Source organism: Callospermophilus lateralis, chromosome 17, assembly GCF_048772815.1.
Source record: "Callospermophilus lateralis isolate mCalLat2 chromosome 17, mCalLat2.hap1, whole genome shotgun sequence".
In the NCBI taxonomy this organism is placed as follows: domain Eukaryota; kingdom Metazoa; phylum Chordata; class Mammalia; order Rodentia; family Sciuridae; genus Callospermophilus; species Callospermophilus lateralis.
This window is the reverse complement of record NC_135321.1, coordinates 67135665-67155814: the sequence shown is the minus strand read 5'-3', so window position 1 is coordinate 67155814 and position 20150 is coordinate 67135665. Positions and strand designations below refer to the sequence as shown.

General features: G+C 54.5%; 1 protein-coding gene across 1 annotated transcript in view; it reads right to left on the bottom strand.

The window, feature by feature from the left end:
* The window catches only part of Impa2 (inositol monophosphatase 2), a 40820-nt gene that overhangs the window by 10950 nt on the left and 9720 nt on the right, over positions 1-20150 (bottom strand). Inside the window, exons 2-5 of the mRNA XM_076837384.2 lie at positions 15278-15411; positions 8698-8802; positions 6440-6485; positions 4090-4198 (exon numbers count right to left, since the gene is read on the bottom strand). Of these exons, the coding sequence (XP_076693499.2) occupies positions 4090-4198; positions 6440-6485; positions 8698-8802; positions 15278-15411 (394 nt within the window). The remainder of the gene's footprint in view (positions 1-4089; positions 4199-6439; positions 6486-8697; positions 8803-15277; positions 15412-20150) is intronic.

The window sequence follows — 20150 nt, the reverse complement described above, 5'->3', positions numbered from 1 at the left end:
ACCTAGCCTTGCCTGGTACTGTAAGTGGGTCTCTGGCCCAGGAATGATCTTGCTATAACATCACACATTAATCATTTGGAAAATGGGTTCACTGAGATTATCAGTTCTTCCAAATGTTGACATACTTCACCATTAAATGCTAAAAATGTCACATTCATTCATTTTACCTCTCTTCTTGGAAGTCTTTAACTGTTGAGAAGGTGCCCTGCTCATGGTGGTAGACACAAGTTTTCCCAAATTCCAATTTCACTTAAAAGCTTGAATTTTTTTTTCGGGGTGGGTGGGTGGGGGGTTTACGATTCTGCTCAATTGGTGGATGAACTCAAGGGCTCCCAGAGGATTGCCTCAGCAATTCCCACAGGGACCCGACTGCATCCTCCCGGTAGATCCGTGGAGGACAGAGGACAAAGCAAAGTGACAAACCCAAAAATATTTTCGATAACCATTCATCCACAGCAGGGCTAGCACTATTATTCTGAAACACACATGTGTACCATAGGGGTGTGATGTTATTAATTTTATCACCCTAGTGTCCCTACGAGCTGGGGGTCAGCATGGCAGGAGAGACAGAGAGGAGTTAAGTTTAACATTTGAACTCTGTCAGGATCGTGAACAGTTTTAACAATGACTCATTTCTGGCAGGGAGGGTTGCTAGCATGTCTCTGCTGTTGACAGCTGGGGACCCAGGGCCCCGTGTGTGCTGGACAAGTGCTCCCCTACTCAGGCCCCCTGGCTCTGCCCGTGGACTGCAGAGAGCAGTCAGTGTGCTTCAGAGATCCTCTAAGGCCCTGGCGAGGGGGTGCTGGACACTCAGGGGTCAGGGAGTGCGAGCTGTGGTGGGGCAGGGCTATGGTGGGGCAAGGCGGGGGGTAAAGATGGGGGGCGGTTCCGAGCTGTGCTTTCCTATCTCCTGTGTACACCTCTGCAACTCAGTGGGATGGAGCTGGAAGGAGAAGCTGCTAGTAAAACGCTGGCCTGTGTCCAACCCTTGAACTCCACTGGTGCCATTTTGTTTTTAAATCTGTGAGATTGAAGACATTCCAGAAAGGTGAAGGGGAGGGCAGAAGAGCAGACAGGTGAGTGGTGTGGTGTGTGTGTGTCTAATTCTACCCAGGGCGCAGCTGATGGTCTTAGGAGAAGTTTAGGCCCTTATTTGGCAGCAGCTCTTGTCTGGAATGCTATGCAAGTCCTGTGCTGGGTGGTTTTGCAGTTTTGTTTTCACGGTTACTGAGGATTAAACCCAGGGGTGCTCTACCACTGAGCTAGACCCCCAGGGCTGGCCTTGTGACCCTCCTGCCTCAGCTCCCCCACCGCCGCTGGGTCTTCAGGAGTGCACCACCCTGCAGCACTCCTGGGTGCTTCTGTGCCTAGCTGGATTCAGTCCTCGCGGTCCCCACTCCTCCCTGGGCATCTGCACTTTCAGCAGGAGGACTGAGGTGCTAGGAGGTCACCTGATTCACCCTAGGCCCAGCTCAGCAGGAGCAGAGTCAGGACCTGAGGCCAGGTCTGCATGGAGCCTGACAAGCGTGCTGCCCAGGAGTCACTGTGTCCTGCTCGGGAGACAGAGGCCAGGGCTGAAAGTGACACACTGGACTTTACAATTCACAACTGAGCTTTGGCAGCCAAGTGATTCAGAGGTTCCTGTGTGAGCAAGGACCTCTGTGGGGACAGTAGCTGTCCCCTCTGCTGTTACCAGGTGACTGCAGGCTGGGTACAGTGGAAACCAGACCACGTGCAGCCCTGGGGCCACTCAGGGGAGCCCGGGCTTGATGTTGGGTCTGAAAGCCCCTGGGACGTGCAGTCAGGACGGGACTGAGAGATCTGGGCGGCTCGCCAGGAAGTAGGCAAGTGTGGGCAGAGGTTAGTGCTGTAATCAGATGAAATGTAGAGCAAAGTTCACCCACACACGTTAACACGCTTCCTGGCCACCTTCCTGGCCACTGAGCTGCAATGAGGCCTGAGCGGGTGCCACCTGTGTGCACAGCTAAAATTAATACCAGGGCTCTGGACTGCAAAGCACTCCAGGAGGAGAGGCAGAGAAAGGTTGCAGCTGCCCGGGTCTGCCCTGGAGTCGGGGGCACAGACCGGCCAGCTGGTCCTGTAGGGGCCCCCTCTGAGGCTGTCCCCTCCTTCTGCCCTGGGCCTGCACAGGACCTGGGGTCATCTGTAGCAACCGCCAAGGCCAGTCACACAGGAGAGGGACAATCCTTGCCCAGCAGGGAGCAGCCAGCAGGCAGCTGTACCCCTGCTCACCCTGCCCCCACCCACAGTCACCTCTGAGGCCCCCTAGGCACACAGGTGTCAGCCAGGGAGGGACATGGAGGAAAAGTAGAGGCGAAGGGTGTGAAGGAAGGAAGTTTGAAGAGAGGCCAGCAATGGGCACAGAAGGCAGGCTGTAAGAGAGGCAGGCAGACCTCAGAAGGGGGAACACTGGTGCTTTCTGACTGAGGCCAGAGTCAGCAAGTGGAAACCAGCAGTTGGGGCTGGGAGACCCAGTCTCTGAATGTCCAGCCTCTGAAACATGGAAGTTAGGCATGAGCAGGAGCTGTGCTTGCTTGTGTGTGTGTGTGTGTGTGTGTGACTATGGCTGGGACCCAGGATCTCCTGCATGCTGCGTGTCTGCGCTACCACTGAGCTATACCCCGACCACCTTTTCAAACACTGTCACAGGAATATTCAGAAGTGTGTATGTGTGTGTGTGTGTGTGTGTGTGTGTGTGTGTGAGAGTGTGTGTGAGAGAGAGAGAGAGAGAGAGAGAGTGTGTGAGTGTCACTGGGGATTGAACCCAGAGCCTCAGGCATGCAATTTCTTTGCCATTGAATTACATCCCCAGTCCTACTACCTTTTTAAATTCTAAGACAAGGTCTTGCTAAATTGCTGAGGCTGGCTTTGAACTTGTGATTCTCCTGCCTCAGCCTCCCAAGCCATTGGAATTACAGGCATGTGCCACCACACAGGATCTTTTAGTCTTCCCAGAGGGGCTTTTAGGGAAGGGGATGGTAAGGGAGGGCAGAAGAAAGGGTGACATGATCAAAGCACAGTGTGTAACACACGAAAATGTCACACTGAGAACCATCAACTTACACAACTAATATATGAATAATTGTGATAAATATAGATGTACATCCCAGCAGCTCGGGAGCTGAGGGAGGAGGATCACAAGTTCAAAGCCAGACTCAGTAAAAGTGAGGAGCTAAGCAATTCAGTGAGACCCTGCCTCTAAATAAAATACAAAATAGGGTTGGGAATGTGGCTCAGTGTTCAAGGGCCCCTGAGTTCAATCCCTGGTGCCTCCCCCAAATAAAACAAAATATATGTATATATATATGTGTACACACACACACACACGTTAACCAAAGCCTTTTTCTCATCTAGCTCCTTCTCTTCCTAACCCTTTCCTCTGCCTGGCATCATTGTGTCCCCTGCAGACTGTTCTATGTGCAGTGAAGCGTCCCTAGTGTGACTGACATGTGACTCAAGACCTGAACTGGCTGTGAAGGTCAGGCGGGCCACGCAGTTGTAGGTGGCTTGAGGGGCTGGTAGCCCTTTCTGCAGGGACCCCACTGGGGGTCCCCAAGGTTCTGCTTTAAGTAACAAGAGCAAGCCACGTCACAGTGGAGGTCTAAGGTTCTCGGCAACATGCTGACCCACACAACTCGTCCCCATGGTGGTCACCTTCCTAGAGATTGGACCTGCTTTCCACACCAAGGCTACACTGTTCCACACCCAGGGAGCCACAGTAGGCGTCTGGGGACACGGCAGGACCCGAGGACGATCAGGCATGTCTGGATGCTCTACTTCCCTGGGCCCCAACCCCTCACCCAGTCCCAGAGACCACCTGGGAAGCAGCCACTGGGCTTCTTTTAGTCTTAAAGATAACAGATCTGAGCACAAGACAAACAAGACTATTAAATTTCCTGGCCACACCAGCAAACCTTGAGACACAGAACAGGCTCCATTTCCAGTTCCATCAGGAACACAATGTCCCTAAGGAGGTGGAGCTCTCAACAGGAGATCTGCACCCTGTCACATGACGGTGGCTTTGGGCACTTTCCAGGAGAAGCTAGAGGCGAGTAGCACGAAGCCTACCTGTCTCCCTGGAGACCCGGAGCCGCTGGCCATTGCAGAAGGCGCCCCGGCCCCTCTGGCCCGTGTACAGCCGCTCTTCTGTGCAGTGGTAGATCACGCCGAACTCCAGCTGCAGGGTGCAGGGGCAGGAAGAAAGCACATGAGGGCTTGGGAGGTCAGAGAGATCCAAGGACGAAGACAGCTCTAGAGCTCAGTCTAGTGCAACGGTGAGAGGACAGGAGAGTGACGAGGGGACAGGAGTGTGACGAGGGGACAGGAGTCACCTTTCTCAAGGGAAAGGAGAAGAACAGCACCTGGAGTTCAAACCAGACCTGGATGCAAAAAGGTATCTCTTCTCTTAATAATTACACTTAAAAATATGTTACGATAGGCTGGGCGCGGGGACGCACACCTGCAATCCCAGTGACTGAGGAGGCTGAGGCAGGAGGATCACAAGTTCAAGACCTCAGCAACTTAGCAAGGCCTTGTTTCAAAATATAAAATAAAAGGGCTGGAGAGGTAGCTCAGTGGTAGAGCACCCTGGGTTCAATCCTCAATGCTGCCAAAAAATAATTAAAAAGTAATAAATCTACATTAAAATTATCATAACCGAGCATTAGTAACCAATGCTTATTGAGCAGTCTTCTTTCTCTACAAAGGCCTTTTTTTGTTCTGGAGACAGTGTCTTGCTATGTTGCCCAACCTGGACTCAGCCACCCTGCCGCCTCAGTCTCCCGAGTCGCTGGGACTACAGGAGCATGCCACTGGTCTGGCTAGAAAGGCCTCTTTTTTCCTGGGGGGAAAACGCTACCCGTGACTCTAATCAAACACCATCAGAAACTCTCCAGGTGGCTGATGCATGAAGAATCATGAACACTCCCATGGAGCCAACGGAACACAGAGGCCAGGGCAGCCACAGAAAGACAAGTCACTGTCCAGAGGGACTCGTCCTTGAGCGGGCAGAACACAAATAGCAGCATCATCCTTAAAGTGAGGACCAACAGCCTCCCAGCAAGAAACAGCACAGAGGAGAGGCCAGTGTGGCCCGTGATGGGACTCCACACACCTGTCTCCTCCCTCTGCCTGCAGTCAGCATATGGGTCAACACACACACACGCCCCCCACAAACACACACACACACACACACACACACACACACACTCGGTCTAGGGTGAGCCACATTCACATCTCTCTGGAACATGGAAAGCTCCAGATCAGATGCCTGAGGATGGTCTTGGCTGGCACTGGGGTGATTCAACCACATGGAAGGGTCCCACCCTACAGCAAAAGGGACCATTCAGCTAGTGCCTGCAGACAGCCTGTAGCTTCCCAGTGACCCTTCCTGCCCAGCCTCCTGCACTGGCTTTAACAGGGTAAGCCTCGAAAGATGCTGGTGGAGACCAGCCTGTGGCAGGCCCCAAGACCCAGGGAAATGTCCTGGCATGCTCAGGAATGGAGGAGCGGTTCCCCTTTTCAGGAGCTATCACCACCAGCAGGCACCTCCTGCTGTCCATAGGGACACAGGACCAACCAGCAGACCTAGACGGGCAGAGGACCTGGTCATCCTCCTGGACGTGACCTCCTTCCAGAAGCCTGCTCTCAACCTGCTGGCAACCTGGAGGCCATGAGCCCTAACCCTTATGGTGCTGCTAGGCCTCCACATTTGCTGGTCTCAGTGATGACACTGACCAGAGAAACCCAGGAACTGTTCAATTCCCCCATCCAAATCCTCACTGATCTCCAACTTAGGTGTCTGAGGTGTGTGCAAACTTCTGTTTCTGAGCTGGGCGGCCGTGTTGACACTGAGAAGAACACCTTCTAACAGGAGATGAGGAAAAGGCTTTGGTTCCCAGCCCTGTTCAAATAATTAACTACCGGAAAGTAAGGCTCCCACAACGCTGCCGCCTGAACCGGTTACCAAAGGCTGAAGTGCGACCCAGGCCTCTCCGGCAGGTCTCCTGACACTGCTTAGTTCAGAAGGTCTCTGGGAACCCTGAAAGAGCCACGCTCTCATACTAGTAGCCAGGGAAGAGAAGGAAGAAGTAACAGAATACTGAGATCCAAAACCTTGTCCAAAAATAGGAGCTCCTCTTGGCTTGTGACTAGGTCACACGCTCTGGGGGGTCAAACAGACACTCGCTTGGATCATCTGCTTCAGAATATCTCCTTCCACAAAAGGACCTGGGTGGAAGCACGGGCCGGCCACCTGCAGCGGTGAGGGACTACAGAGACCCAAATGCACCCACCGCCATGTCAGTGCTCGTTTCTTTCCTAAGGTTTGGACACACACACTTGGATTCACTAATCACGACTGAGGCACACGGCAAGAGGCAGGACTGCAGAAGTGGAGACCAGGGCTGGGGCCTCGTACCTCTTGGTGGACGGCAAACCCGATGCTGACGGCCACAGTGGGGAACCTACAGAGAAAACAGAGGGTTTACGCACTGATCGGGAGCACCAGCCCCAGGTGCTGAAGCCCCAGGGCCAGGCGGCTCCCCTGCACACGGGCCCTCTCCACACTCTGGCTGGACTTAGGTTTTCAAAAACAACTTCTCACAATTTCACTAACTGCTGCCAAGAAAAACGGATTTAGCTGGCCATGTTGTAGGACAGCTGACCTTGGAGGAGATTGTCATGAAGCAGGCGAGCCAGCGGCCCTCTGAACAATCAGCCACCAGGCCTTCAACAATCAGCCTCTGGTTCTCAGGGACCTAAAGGGAAGCAGAGACCTTCCAAAGGCCAGCCCCCATTCCCAGTGAGGTGCAGAGGTCCCAGGAGGTGACATCATGGGCCCTAGGTGGTGGCCTCCACGAGAAGGCCACACGCTACTTTCTAATATCAGTAACACCCTGACTGTGTCCCCAGCAGTTCATGGTGGGTGAGCCACAGAGGTAGAGGGACATTTCTGTCACAGTGTGTCTGCAGTCTTACTTGGTGGTTCTGTTGCTGCTGCTCAGATAATCCCTCCTTGATGATGGAGTTCCTAGAGCTTAGACATAGAAGGAGCGGGGAAAGGCCGGTACAAACTTGCAGGTACACATGAGCAACTCCTCCTGCTGCCTGACTAAAAGGCCATGCTGGCCACGACCTGGTCACTATGACTGCTCCAGCTGTGGTCCTGGGGTTCTGGAATTGCCAGATCAACACGAGAGCCTCTTTTCAGCTGCCTCTCTGGCCCCAGGTCCCCCTGCAGGATGCAGAGGGAAGCCCTGGAGAGCACGGGGCCACCAGGGTCCACCCCTCACTACAGACAGGGCTTAGCCACTGCATCCCTCACAAGCACCTTGAATGATAAGTTGGACAGGACTAACAAGGCTCTGCTGGGTGTGACACCAAGGTAGGGACTCTTGCAGGGGCCACGCTTGAGTTGATATGACAGCCCAATGGCACCAGGCAGCACAACTCCATGGACAGGAGAGGGTGACCCTGTCTGGGTGACAGCTCTGGAGGTAACCTCATCTGGAAAGCAGTCATGCTTGCCACAGTGCTCAGAGGGACGTAACATATAAACACTGCGGCGGCAACCTGGGGTAGCACCAGTAGCCAGCGCCCCGTGGCCTGGCTCTGCCCATGCTTCCAACAGAGCCCAACTGTGGCCCAGAGCCCAGGTGTGGCCCGTGAGCTCAGGACTGGCCCAACCTGTGGAACGGAAGTCTCTCCAGGGGCTCCAGGCACCACCCAGTGGGAGACTGGCCCTCTGCAGAAGCCACATCACGTTCCATGACACTGGGTCATTGGCCACTTGTACCTGACCCTGATAAGCAGCACGGGGCCCACAACTGCCACGTCAGGGAGCTCCCAAGGTTGCACCTGTCACCTCCCCAGTCCTACAGCTCTGTTCCCTGCCCCTCCTCCCCTGGGCTCCCAACCTCCCAGAATCTCCTGCTTTCTGTAACCTGAGCTCTCCTCCCGTCCTGAAGGTGACTCAAATCTCATCAGCGTGTGCCACTCTCTGCACCTCAGCTTGGAAGTTGCTGGGTGGCTCTGTCTTCTACCCATCTGCTTCTAAGTGGCACTTCGTAAAGCCAGTCAACATTAAATGGAACTTTTATTTTTTTTAGTACTGGAAATTAAATCCGGGGCCTCAGACATGCTAGGCAAGCACTCTAACACTGAGCTATATTCCCATTTTTATTATGAGACAGGGTCTTGCCAAGTTGCTGAGGCTGGCCTTGAATTTGAGATCCTCTGCCTTAGCCTCCTGAGGTACTGGTATTACAAGTGTGTACCACTATACCTGGCAAACACTTTTTTTCCACGTTTTTTATTGGTGCACTATACTTGTGCATAAGATAGGATTTGTAGTACACACTTGTACATACACACAATATAATAATATAATTTAGCCAGCCAGTACCATTCCCAGCACTTCCCCTCCCACCTCCCTTTCCTCTACTGAGCTCCTTGTGATTCAAACACAACATTTTAAAACAAAAATTCCTTACCTATACTCTGTAAGTGTCTCACAAATGGAAAACCTTTTCAAGTTTTTCAGGGTTTGATAATAACCTTTATGAGACTGTGAACCCTCATAGGTCTGTCCACATACCCCGACTTCAAAAACCTGCTACTGAAGACAGGCCCTCTGAGGAAGCAGAGCCCTGTGGGGGTGCTCCCAGCCGCACTCACCTGTGCACGAAGTTGCAGGTGCCGTCGATGGGGTCGATGATCCACGTCGGGCTCGGGGTGAGCACACACTTGGCCCCAGAGGCTGTGGCTTCTTCTGCAATGAACCTGTGGTAGGGGAGCACAGCCTGAGAAAATGTGCCAAAACGGCCAGGGGACAGGCGTCAGACTGCTTCCAGTTCTGCTAGAAGAAAGAGGGCTCCTTTGACTTCATGAGAGTTTTTCAGGGTCAGATGGAGGCAGAGCCTTTAAAAGACGGGTCAGTTGCTGACTCGGTGGGACTGAAAGCAACAGGGCTGGGGTGAGGGTCAGGGAGTGAGGCTCAGCCGCAGAGCTTGTATTCAGGGCCCAGCGCTGCAAATCACACACCAGACACCACCAGACTGACCTCAGCAGGGGAGCTGTCAAGAGCCCAGCAGACCTGCTGACAGTGAGGACCTGGCGTCAGGCCTTCCACAGCAGACGCCCAACTGTGTTCACTTGAGTCTAGAAAGAGCAGGCCTGTGCGAGAGATGGGAGACTGAGAGGCGCTGGCCTGCAGGGCCGGCCCAGGCCTCCAGCTGCCGCTTTCCTTCTGACATTGCTGTGCCCTGGGGCATGGAGCAGTTAAATGTCACCTGCTTCTAATGTCACAGGTGACAACCGTCCTTGCCATCCAGCTCCACAGGCCTGCACCTCCTGGTTCACCCAGACACCTTCCCCACTCTCCCCTCCCTGGCCTCCAGAAAGCAAGTGAGGCTGGCAAGGGTGCGGTTACCAGGACACCTGTTGCCTGCTGTCGTGAGGTGCCCAGCAAGGTCCCCCTACTCCAAGTGCCCTCCAATACTCCTTCTTCAGGGACATGGCCGCCTGCTCCAGCCTCCTGCTCCTGCACTCTGCAGTGGGCCAGGGTACTGAGACCCTTTGTAAATGAGGCCCCTAAGCTGTCCTCACAAGGGAAGGAACCCAACAGGAAAATCGAGACCTCAGGGTCAACGGGCACCAAAAAGGAACTCGGCTTTCTCCAAATGGCACCCAGCTGCTCGGTCCAGACACCAAGAAGTCCTCACCCTTCCTGCTCCCTTTGTCCACCCTCCCTGCAGTGACCTTCCTACAGCGGGGGTCTGCCTCACGGCACAGCCTCTGGCACTTCCTGACGTGGGCATGCTGGGGCACGTCCAGACTGTCCAAGTGCGCTGAGGGCGGTGCCCTGGCACCAGGCTGCGGTCAAGGCAGCTACCAGCACACACTGGGTCTGTGTGGAAATGCAGAGCCCTGCTGTTTTCTAGTAGGTTCTCAGGCCCTGTCCACCTCACCACCAGAGAAAGAGCTGCCAACAAAACATTTTTACAAAGAGAGAAAAGGAGTAAGAAGCTTCTCATGGACTGCTGGCATCTGGTGCTCTGCCCAGCAGGTTGCTGGGCCCTGGAGGAAGGCACTTTCCCCAAGGAACCTGTGCCCTAAGGTCTGGCCACAGTAAGCTTGCAGACAAGTCGCACAGGATGCCATTGTAGTGGCTGCTCCACCCAGTCCCCAGTCATTCACCACAGGGGGCTGTTTGAATTTAAATTAAAATTAAAGGGCTGGGATGTGGCTCCTGGTAGAGCACTTACTTACCAGGTGTGAAGCACCACTTAAGAAAAAAAAAAAAAAATTCCATTCTTTAATTCAGTTCTCACCAGCAGCGTTTCAAGTGCTCGGTAGACACAGCAACTATCACAGTAAGTGATGCCAACAGAGCCCGCGTCTGCCAGGGCTGTGCTCAGCGGCAGCGCTTGAGACAAGGGCAACCTGCCTGCATGCCCACATCACTTCTGTCCACACGCACTGCAACGTTCCAGGCCCCTGCAACTCCAGGGCTGGCATCACCCTTTCACAGGCACCAAGTTCATGCTCTGTACACACTGCACCCTGGCCCCCTTTGTATAGAGCATCTGACAGTAACCTGTGGACACACACACGTCACCTCAGCTGGCTGTGTCCACCACCCCTCTGGGCCGCTGGGGAAATCCGCAGTGAGCAGGCAAGGCATGGGGACATGAACACCAAGCTAGGTAACGCAGCTGGCATGGTGTTCCCTTGGGGCTCGGGCTCCGTGCTTCCCATGGACATCATGTGCCCCTCTACCTGGGAGGTGAGCCCTCCCATCCTGCCACTGCCTCTGGCCCAGGTGTGGGTGCACCCACCAGAGCCCATGGCCAGGGACTGGTATCCCCAGATAGGTCTAGATGGAATGATGGCAGGGTGGGGCTGGTGCAGGAGCCTGCATGCCTGAGCGCAGGGAACAGGCAGGAGCAGAGCCGAGAAGGATCTCAGGCAGGGGCTGTGTAGGTGGCATCTACTCTGCCACCTCCCTCTGCCAAAGACTCCTGCTGCTGCTGCTGCTGCTGCTGCGTGATTTTCCTTTCCTGGAGTGGCTTATAATTATGGTTATAAAGAAAACAGTCCACACCCTAAAAACACACACAAGGAGTGAATGCTAAAGCTTAAATTGGGCACAAGGGTGACGGAGGGTGACAAAAGCAATGGCTCAAAGACATGGCTCAAGAGAAGACGGAGCAGGAAAGACTCACATACACAAGTTCCCAGGAAGTGAGAGGGTGCCGCTTCTTTTGCTTTCCTTTTTCTTTCTTGATCTCAAGTAGGAGACTGGAGAGGAAACTGCTGGCCCCTGAAGGAGGGCGTGCGTGTCTATGTACAACAGGATCCGCCCTGCATTGGACTGCCCGGGCAGCCCTGGGCACACTTCACATCTCAGGACACCAGGAGGCTTGTCTGTCCCCTCGCAAGCCTAAGTATAGAACCCCAGCCGGAGCCCAATGCACACCTGCTAATCATGCTCCACTCTGCACTTGATGGGGCACTAGAGGTACCCACCTGAGCCCTGAGCTTTTCCAGGAGTCAATCATTCGGCCCTCGAGTCCCCCTCTGCCCACTTGTTGTCCACTCTACTTGTAAGCCCCCTCGCCTCCCTACTGGCCTCCCAGGAGGGGTGCAGCAGCCTGGCTTCAGCTCCTAGTGCTGACAGTAACAATGGCCGCATCCCGTCTTTGAAGGCACCAGAATACTTCCATGGCAGCCACAGCAGGTGGGGGAAGAAGTGGAATTTTGTTTACTTAACCCTGACTTTCTTCATAAAAGCAAATGTCTATGGAATGGGAAAAAACGTTCTACCGCTCTCTGCAGGACTTGGGAGAGTCTGCTCTCGACAGATATGTGACATGAGACACCTTCTTAGAAGCCACCAGGACCTCCATGTAACAGAACCAGTGCACGTGACTTCACTTAGGGAGCTCAGAGTGAAGCTGAGTTACGTGCCACAGTGACCAAATGCTGCAGCCCAGTTTAAATACTGGCCTTTTTTTCCCCAATAGTCATAACAAAACCTTCCTTGTGATTTTGACAGCTGAGTGCTTCTAAGAGTGTCTTGTTCCCTGGCTTCTCAAGAGTGTCCCTCTGTGACAGGAGGGTCAGCATGGTCTCCATCCATTGCAGAGCTAACCGATGCTCCTCAACCACATCTTCTCAAGCTGCAGCCTGGTTCTGGCCCCCAGGGCTCTGACCCAGGGATAACATGAGAGCCCAGGGTAGAGCATATGGGAACGACAGGAAGTGACGTCCAGCTGCTGGTCGTGGGGATCCATCTTCTCCATGTGGAGGACTATCAGTCGTTCTGCCTGACACGTGCCTTCAGTGGACATGGTACTATGCTGGGACTCTGCAGAGCTTCAGGGTGCACACCCCTGCAAGAGGCAAAGAAGGTGCTGGCCAGCCAGGGCAGTCTGAGCCTCCATTTTCTTCCTCCACTTGAGCCACCCACCTGGTGACTTTGGACCGGCTCTCAGGAGGGGACGACATCGCGGTTACAGCAGCGTTATCACCAGTAACAGGTCCACGTGGCTACCGGACATCTCAAAGGAGCTACACTTGCATAGCAAGCACCAGGCCCTGGGTTCAATCCCAGTCCTGAAAAAGAACAAAAAGCCCAACCAACAAAAAGTATGTCTGCAAAGCAGCCATGCTTGGCTCTCACCCCAAATCACAGACCAAAAGCAGGCTCAGGGGCCCCGACAAAGCCAGGGCGAGCCTGAGACTTGCTAGCGAGGTCAATGTCACGGGTGTCTCCAGAGACCCAGCTGCTTCCTAGCTGTGCTCTGCAGGCTTGCCTCTGCCATCACCACGGCGTGTCAAAGGGTGCCACCGCACCTCAGGGACAACCTGGGTCAGTTCCTCCTTCACAGGTGAGGAATTCAGAGCCCTGAGAAGCGCAGTGACTGGTCGGAGCTGCTGGGGCTGAGGGCACAGGCGAGTTGGAACCTTCTTGTTCTTTGAGTGGGTGTTACACTCGTCTTCCAGGTCAGGGACCCAAGATTTCAAAATTTCACAGATGAATCAAATAAAATGATAAAACTTCTAGGAACCTCCAGGTTCTCTTTTATTTTATTAAAAACAAGAAAGTTGCAATAAATCTTCAATAATGTTTCACAAAAGATTAGAAACGAGGAAGGATCAAAGCTCAGACTGTCAGTCCTTCCTAAGAAAGGATGACAGGCAACCTTATACTACCATATTGCTTCAGGGATGTTATTTAAGTTCTTGAAAACAGAAAAATAACAACACATTACTTATAATATGCATTTTTCCCTCATTACAAATTTATCAGCTGGCCTATGGTCTAAAACAATTCAATTCCCATTTTGTTATTTTTATTGTTGTTTTTGTTTGTACTATGTGGGAATTGAACCTGGCAGTGCTGTACCACTGAGCTACACCCTCAGCTCTTTTTATTTTTCATTTTGAGACAGGGTCTCATTTAGTTGCTCAGACTGTCTCAAACTCCAGATCCTCCTACCTCAGCCTCCTGAGTCACAGGGATTACAGGCATGTGTCACCATGCCCAGCTACTCTGGTATTTAAAAGAAAATCGTAGTTACAGGGTTCAGTGGAACATGCCTGTAATCCCAGCGACTTGGGAGGCTGAGGCAGAAGGATAGCAAGTTCAAAGCCAGGCTCAACAACTCCAGTGAGACCATGTCTCAAAATAAAAACAAAAGAGCTGAGGACATAGCTCAGTAGTAGAGCGCTATGTCTTAACCCCGTTTTTTTTTGTTTTTTTTTAAAAAAAGGGGGCTGGGGATGTGGCTCAAGCCCTAGCGAACTCGCCTGGCATGTGTGCAGCCCCGGTTCCATCCTCAGCACCACATACAAAGATGTTGTGTCCCCTGAGAACTAAAAAATAAATATTAAAAAATAAAAATCTTGTGGTGCTGTGGCACACGCCTGTAATCCCAGTGACTAGGGACGCTGAGGTAGGAGAATCGAAAGTTCAAAGCCAGCTCCAGTCTGCAATTTAGCAAGGCCCTAAGCAACTCAGTGAGACCTGTCTCAAAATAAAAAATAAAAAGGAATGGGGATGTGGCAAAGAGGCTGAGTACCCATGGGTTCAATCCCTGGTACAAAAACAAAACAAAATAAACAAAAAACCTCTTAGACATGCTAAAAATCATTTTACTTAATTTGAATTTTTTAAATAAACTGAGCATCAGCACTGGCCCTCAGAGCCCAGGAAGAAGGGTGTGGCAAGGGACCTTGGGGGTGCTGACCACGGGCTGCACTTTGGGACCCACAGTGCCTGGGCAAGTGAAGGCATCTGACTCACCCCGACCGAGGCTGGGTGAGTCTGAAGGAGACACTTCCGGGGAGCCCCAAACGCCCTCTCTACCATCCTCCACTCGGAGGGGCTTCGGCGTCCGGGGGCCCCGCGGATGGAGACGCAGGGACCTGCGTGCACAGCAATGCATGCTCGCGCAGACTGATGGCGGACTCCCCGGGCTCCCCCGGCGGGCTCCCACGTTTCCAGGACCACAGAGCAAACCTGCAGCACCTGCCACACCGCCTGGCACCCCTGGGGCGGCCTCACGAGGCCCTGCCCATGCCAGTCCTGCTGGCGACACCTCTTCCCAGACGGAGGAGCCGGCCCTTGCCGTCCCGTCCGACACACGACTGAGGCCGCAGCAACCTCCAGCGTGACACTGATACAGTCCTAGACGTAGCTGGCTGGTGGCTGCGGCACCTTCCTCTCAAAGAATACAAGCAATCTATGGGCTAAATTCTTTAGCCATTACTGTGTCCTTACAAAGACCTGGGGGACAGAGCGCCCGTGTCCCCATGTGCTTTGGTTTGGGTGAGGGGAACCCGTGTCACTATACACTGGCGATGGAACCGGGTCCTGTGTGGCTGACGTCTGCCACGTCCCGTCCTCCTTTGGAGGCAGGGTAGGCACAGCTGCCAGGGATGTCCCTGCTCCCAGACTCTCTGGGTCAGGCTTGGCCATGCCTCTGGAAACAGGGGTGGCTTAGCGGAGGTGCCAGGCACCTCCCGAGCACAAGCACGGGCGCTTAAGAGTAGCACCTTCTGTCTTTGATCTGCGGACACCAGGTTACCGCGATGAGCAGGAAAACAGGTGGGCTCACTCCCCTGCTCCGCAGGGCCCAGGACAGACTGCGGCCAGGGGTTTCATGTCCGCTGGGCAGTGACAGTCAGCAGCGCCTCCGGATGGGCCTGGCTGTGGGTGCCGGGTGTGTCCCCCGAAGAAAACGCTCACCTGTGGGAAGGAAACCGCTTTCGCAACTCAGAAATAATCAAATTTTCCACGAGGTGATCCGTCTCCGTCACAAGATCCACGGCTGATGTTTTTGTTGAGACTCGTTTCTCCTCCATCAAGGCTTTCCTGATGATCTGAAACGACAATGTAACAGCAGGTGGCACCTCATACCCAGAGCTCAAGTCCCTTCCCCCACCACTGCCCCTCTGGCCAGCTCTGTGCTGCCAGATCCACCAGCCGCTTATCACAGACTCCTCAGGGCTCAGCATCCCCAGGCTCCTGGGGCCACCAGCCAGGACTCCTCTCACAAGACAGACTTGCCTCTCCATGTCTCTCCTACCTGTGAAACAAGGTTTCCTTGGAGGAAAGGAAAAACATGGTTTCCAAAAAAGGAAAGTTAGCTCAGACCTGTCCAAAATAAGAGGGTGGAGCACACCTGTGGCCCTGAGAATCCTGTGCACTCTACCCTGACACCTGAATGAAACCTTCCCTGTCCAGCTCACTTGATGAAGCGAGCAGGATGCCACACGGTCCAGAGTCCACACCACCCGTGTGCACACTGAGGAGCAGGGGCCTGCAGCTATGGGGGCAGAGTCACCTCTCGGCTGCCCTGCACCACCAGTGCACGTCCCCACTTCACAGAGACATGCAGAGGGATGGGAGGCTCAGGCGCAGGATCCAGCCACCAGCACATCCTGTCTAAATACAGGGGTGAGTGGGGGGGGGGACAGCAGAATCTCCCAAAGGCTCCTGGGACCCACAGGAGACCTGAACAGGAAGCCCCAGAGGCAGTGACTCCATCCCCAGCCCCTGCTGGAAGGTCGGCTCTAGCTGGGACCAAATCACCACCTCGCTTCCGGCCAGACCTTTCTTCTCCACTTCTGTCTGTCCACAACTGCATGTTGCCCTCATCATGAGGAAGGCAGGACACCTAATGAGGAGATCTCTGCTTACCAGCTGCCACTCATCCTTTATTTCTTTCAAAAGCAGCACCAACTGTCCAGCCTCAAGCACCTGGCCCACCCCGTGCCACCTGCACACACCTCCTGAGCCCTTCTGGGGTCAGGCCACGTATGGATGACTGCACTGGAGCAGAGGCCTTAGAGAGGAACAGGCAGGCAGATGGGACCTTGAAGGGCCCCAGGGCCACAGCACCCAGCAGGCCCTCCTAGTGCTGGCTGGTCCCATACTGAGCCTTGACAGATACAAATCTTGGTTGCTAAACAGATGCACAGAATGGATTTGGAACATGATGGGAAGTACAAGAGGCACACAGTCCACATTCCAAGGACCACTTACGCCCCGCAGCTGCACCCTCTGACACCTGGCAATTGCAACATCCTGCTCAGCACCCTGTCCTTCTCACACCAATTTGCACACGGCAGTCTCTTTCCAAAACCATTGCCACAATCCTTTGATGATAAAGTTCACACTCTCATAGCCTCTGCGGGTCTCCAGGAACCCTGAATTCTGGACTGGTCCACACGGGCTCTTTGGCACGCAGCTGGCATCCTGTGTGGTGATGCGATTCAGTATGGGAGGGGTCTGCTTCTGCAGAAGGCGTGTGTGTGTCTGTTTGTGTTTGTGTGTGTGTGTGTGTAGTCAGAAAGGCCCCTAACCAGAGGATGTGGTCTGAGTGGATTTGGCACCAGAGCTTCTGGGATCTTGTTGATATGGGTTGGGGTCTGAGATCCACATTTCTTTTTTTGAGGTACTAGGGTTGAACCCAGGGGAGCTCTACTACTGAGCTACCTGTCCAGTGCTTTACTATTTTTGAGACAGGCTCTTCTTGCTAAGTTGCTAAGGCTGGCCTTGAACTTGTGATCCTCCTGCCTCAGGCTCCCAAGTTGTGGGGATCAGGAGTGAGCACCACAGTGCCTGGCTGGAGAACAACATTTCTGACAAGACTCTGCTGGACACCAGTGTTGGGAGCACACTTGGGTGCAGTGGGTGGAGCAGCCCTCACCCAGGGAGGAGAGTGGCCAGGAGCTGGGATGGTCACTTGGTAGGCAGGCGTCGGGCAATTCACCTGGACTGTGTGTCCTTTCAGGAAGCGGTCACAAAGCCACAGGCACGTATTCCATGGCCATCAGCAGCTGCCCTACGGAAGCTGGCCTGAGGGTTCAGACAGATGGATCTCTCCACTGTAGAGAGCTGTGCCAGCCTCCCTCCTGATGCCTACCCTATATCCTACCTATCCCATTGCCCACCTAGCTCCGTGTGGGATGGGCAGCACTAGGAGAGGCAGAGAGAGCAGGGCCACTGCAAGGACGTCAGAGGAGGGACTGTGGGCATCGTTGGGCACCACGGCCCCTGTCCACGCCAGGTCTGCTCCCTCTGGCCCTTCATCTTGTCCCACTCTCACAGGGCACCAGGGATTCTGTCTGTGCTGGCCTTCCGTCTCCACCTGCCCCAGCTGCAGTCATCCTATGAGTGGGGGGCTGACTGTGCTTCTCTCCCTGCACCGGAAGCTTCCACCAGCAGACTGTCTCTGCTGCGGGCTCTTCCCCTTGCAGCCGGAGCTGCGCCTGGTGTGGAGGGGGTGCACAGAAGTCAATGGGTGAAGGAATGAAAGACGTCAGACAGTAAGAGTGAACTGGGCCACGCATGTCCCTGCACCACCATGTCTATGTGGACACTGACAACCTTCGTCTGTCTGCTCCCTGTGGTTGACTTTCTTGTTGTCTGGATGAGAGACTCTGAAGTAGCCAGGTGCAGTGGCACATGCCGACAGCCCAGCAATTCTGGAGGCTGAGGAAGGAGGATCCAAAGTTCAAGCAACTTAGTGAGACCCTGTCTCAAAACAAAATAAAAAGGACTGGAAACGTGGCTCAGTGGTAGAGCACCCCTGGGTTCCATCCCCGGCACCATGACACACACACAGAAAGTCCTGACAGGCCTAAAGCCACATCTTCTAGCTTCACCAGGGAGCCCTGCCTCTGGAGCCAGCCAGAAACTGCTGCAGGCCCTCACGCCAGCTCCCACCATGACCCCCTCCCACACCTCAGCACACAGCCCCTGCAGCATCCCTGCTGGGCAGGGGAAGTCAGCCCTCGCAGGCAGACAGCTTTCGACTTGGCCTTGTGGCAGAGAGAACTGACCCCAGATTACCTAGGCCCCCCTTTTCCCTTTTGGGAACAGAACCCCCGTGTTGTAGCCAGGTGTGGAGTTGCCTGGGGGTCCACACTGCCCCCTGTGCTGCTGGGTGTGGCTAGGGGCTCAATGCTGTCCAAGAGCAGATGGACAGTGGCCACATCTGCAAGCTGAGTCCCACCCTCAGAGGACATTGCAGTCAGTTCCTATGTCCCCCGCTTCCCCCCCCCCCCCAGTCTGTGATGTGTGGCGCTGACAGGGCAGCCATGGCCACTGCAGGAAGATGCCATCACCTCAGAACCAGGAGAGGGGCCCAGGAAGCACAGCCACCTGTACCCTGCCTCCTACTCACTGGACGGACGTCTGTTGCTGATGCCTGTGAGCCTGGCAGGCAGAGGATCAGCCTCCAGTCTTTTGCCCTAGAGTCTCCTTCCAGGGCCACGGTCAGCGCTGGCCCTTCCAGGCCTACTGTCCTCCTTTCCAACTTAGTTGAAGCGTCCCCCGCAACGAGCCATCTCCTGCCAACCTGGCTCGCCCAGAGGGAGACCCCAGCAGTGCACGAGCCAGCCCAGGGGCTGCCAGAGCACGGTCACCTAGGAATCCCTGGGGTCTACTCATTTGGGTGCACGGCCCACAGGCAGGCGTGCAGTCGTGCAGGACAGACATGGAGGGTCTCCGTGAGTGTCCGCTGAATGAGCAGACAGGGATTTTCTGATGGCCACACTAGTGGCCGCGACGCCGCAGACTCTGAAGACACCACATTCCTTTACTGTTTCTGGTGACCCGGGCCTTGCATGAGCCAGGCCAGCCTCCCCCCCCACCCCCCGCCATGCCCCCTGACAAACCAGGAAGACCCTTCAACAGGGGCATCTGCAGAGCCATCTCTAACCCCAAGCTTCCAAACCACACTCGGCTCCTGCGTGACAGCGAGGCAGGTGTTCAGGGTGAGTGGGCGGCTTGGGGACAGCTGCTGAAACCTAGGAGTGCCCAGAGGGACAGGGCCTGTGAAGGCAGGAGACATGAGACTTGAGGAGCAACGTTCTGTCGTGGCTTTTCAGAACTTAGTTGCTCATTTCTGCTCTGTTAGAACATCCCACTGTGTGTGCGCTTCAGGAAGGCCGCGGCAGGCAGCACCTCTGCTCTGCCCCATCACCTCCCTGTGGCTCAGCAACATAGCAGCAAGACCCTGTCTCCAGATAAAAAATGAAAAAGGGCTGGGGCGTGGCTCAGAGGTAGAGCGCTTGCCCAGCATGTGCGAGGTCCTGGGTTCAATCCTGGTCCTGCCACACAAACCACCTTCGACTGGCAGGTAGACCTCACCATGCCAGTTCTGAAAGAACACGGATCTGACAAAACGTGACACCTCAGACAAAACCCCAAACCTAACAGGATGCTGAAAGAACGGTTTGCTTCCTAAGCTTTACTACACTGAGAAAGGAGAGAAGGGTGCTTCTGCGGAGGGCTGCACTTCACACACCCAGGGCCCTGCCCTCCAGCTGGGGGAAGGGGCAGGACAATAGTGACCCCTGGGGAGTGATTACACCTCTCTCAGACGTGGAGGTTAAGACCTTCTTGCTCTGGGGTGATGGGCAGTGTGGGCTGTGGGTTCACTGGTGCCCTCAGCCACTCACTAATGCAGCGTGCACTTGGCAGGCCTGGTCCGGGTCTCCTTCCAACAGCACTCAGTAAACATTTAGCTCATAAAACACGGGTCTTCCGTCGTTGAAGCCTGGATTCCAGGCCCAGAAGAGAGGCCCACCTTGGCTGCAGCACCAGACAC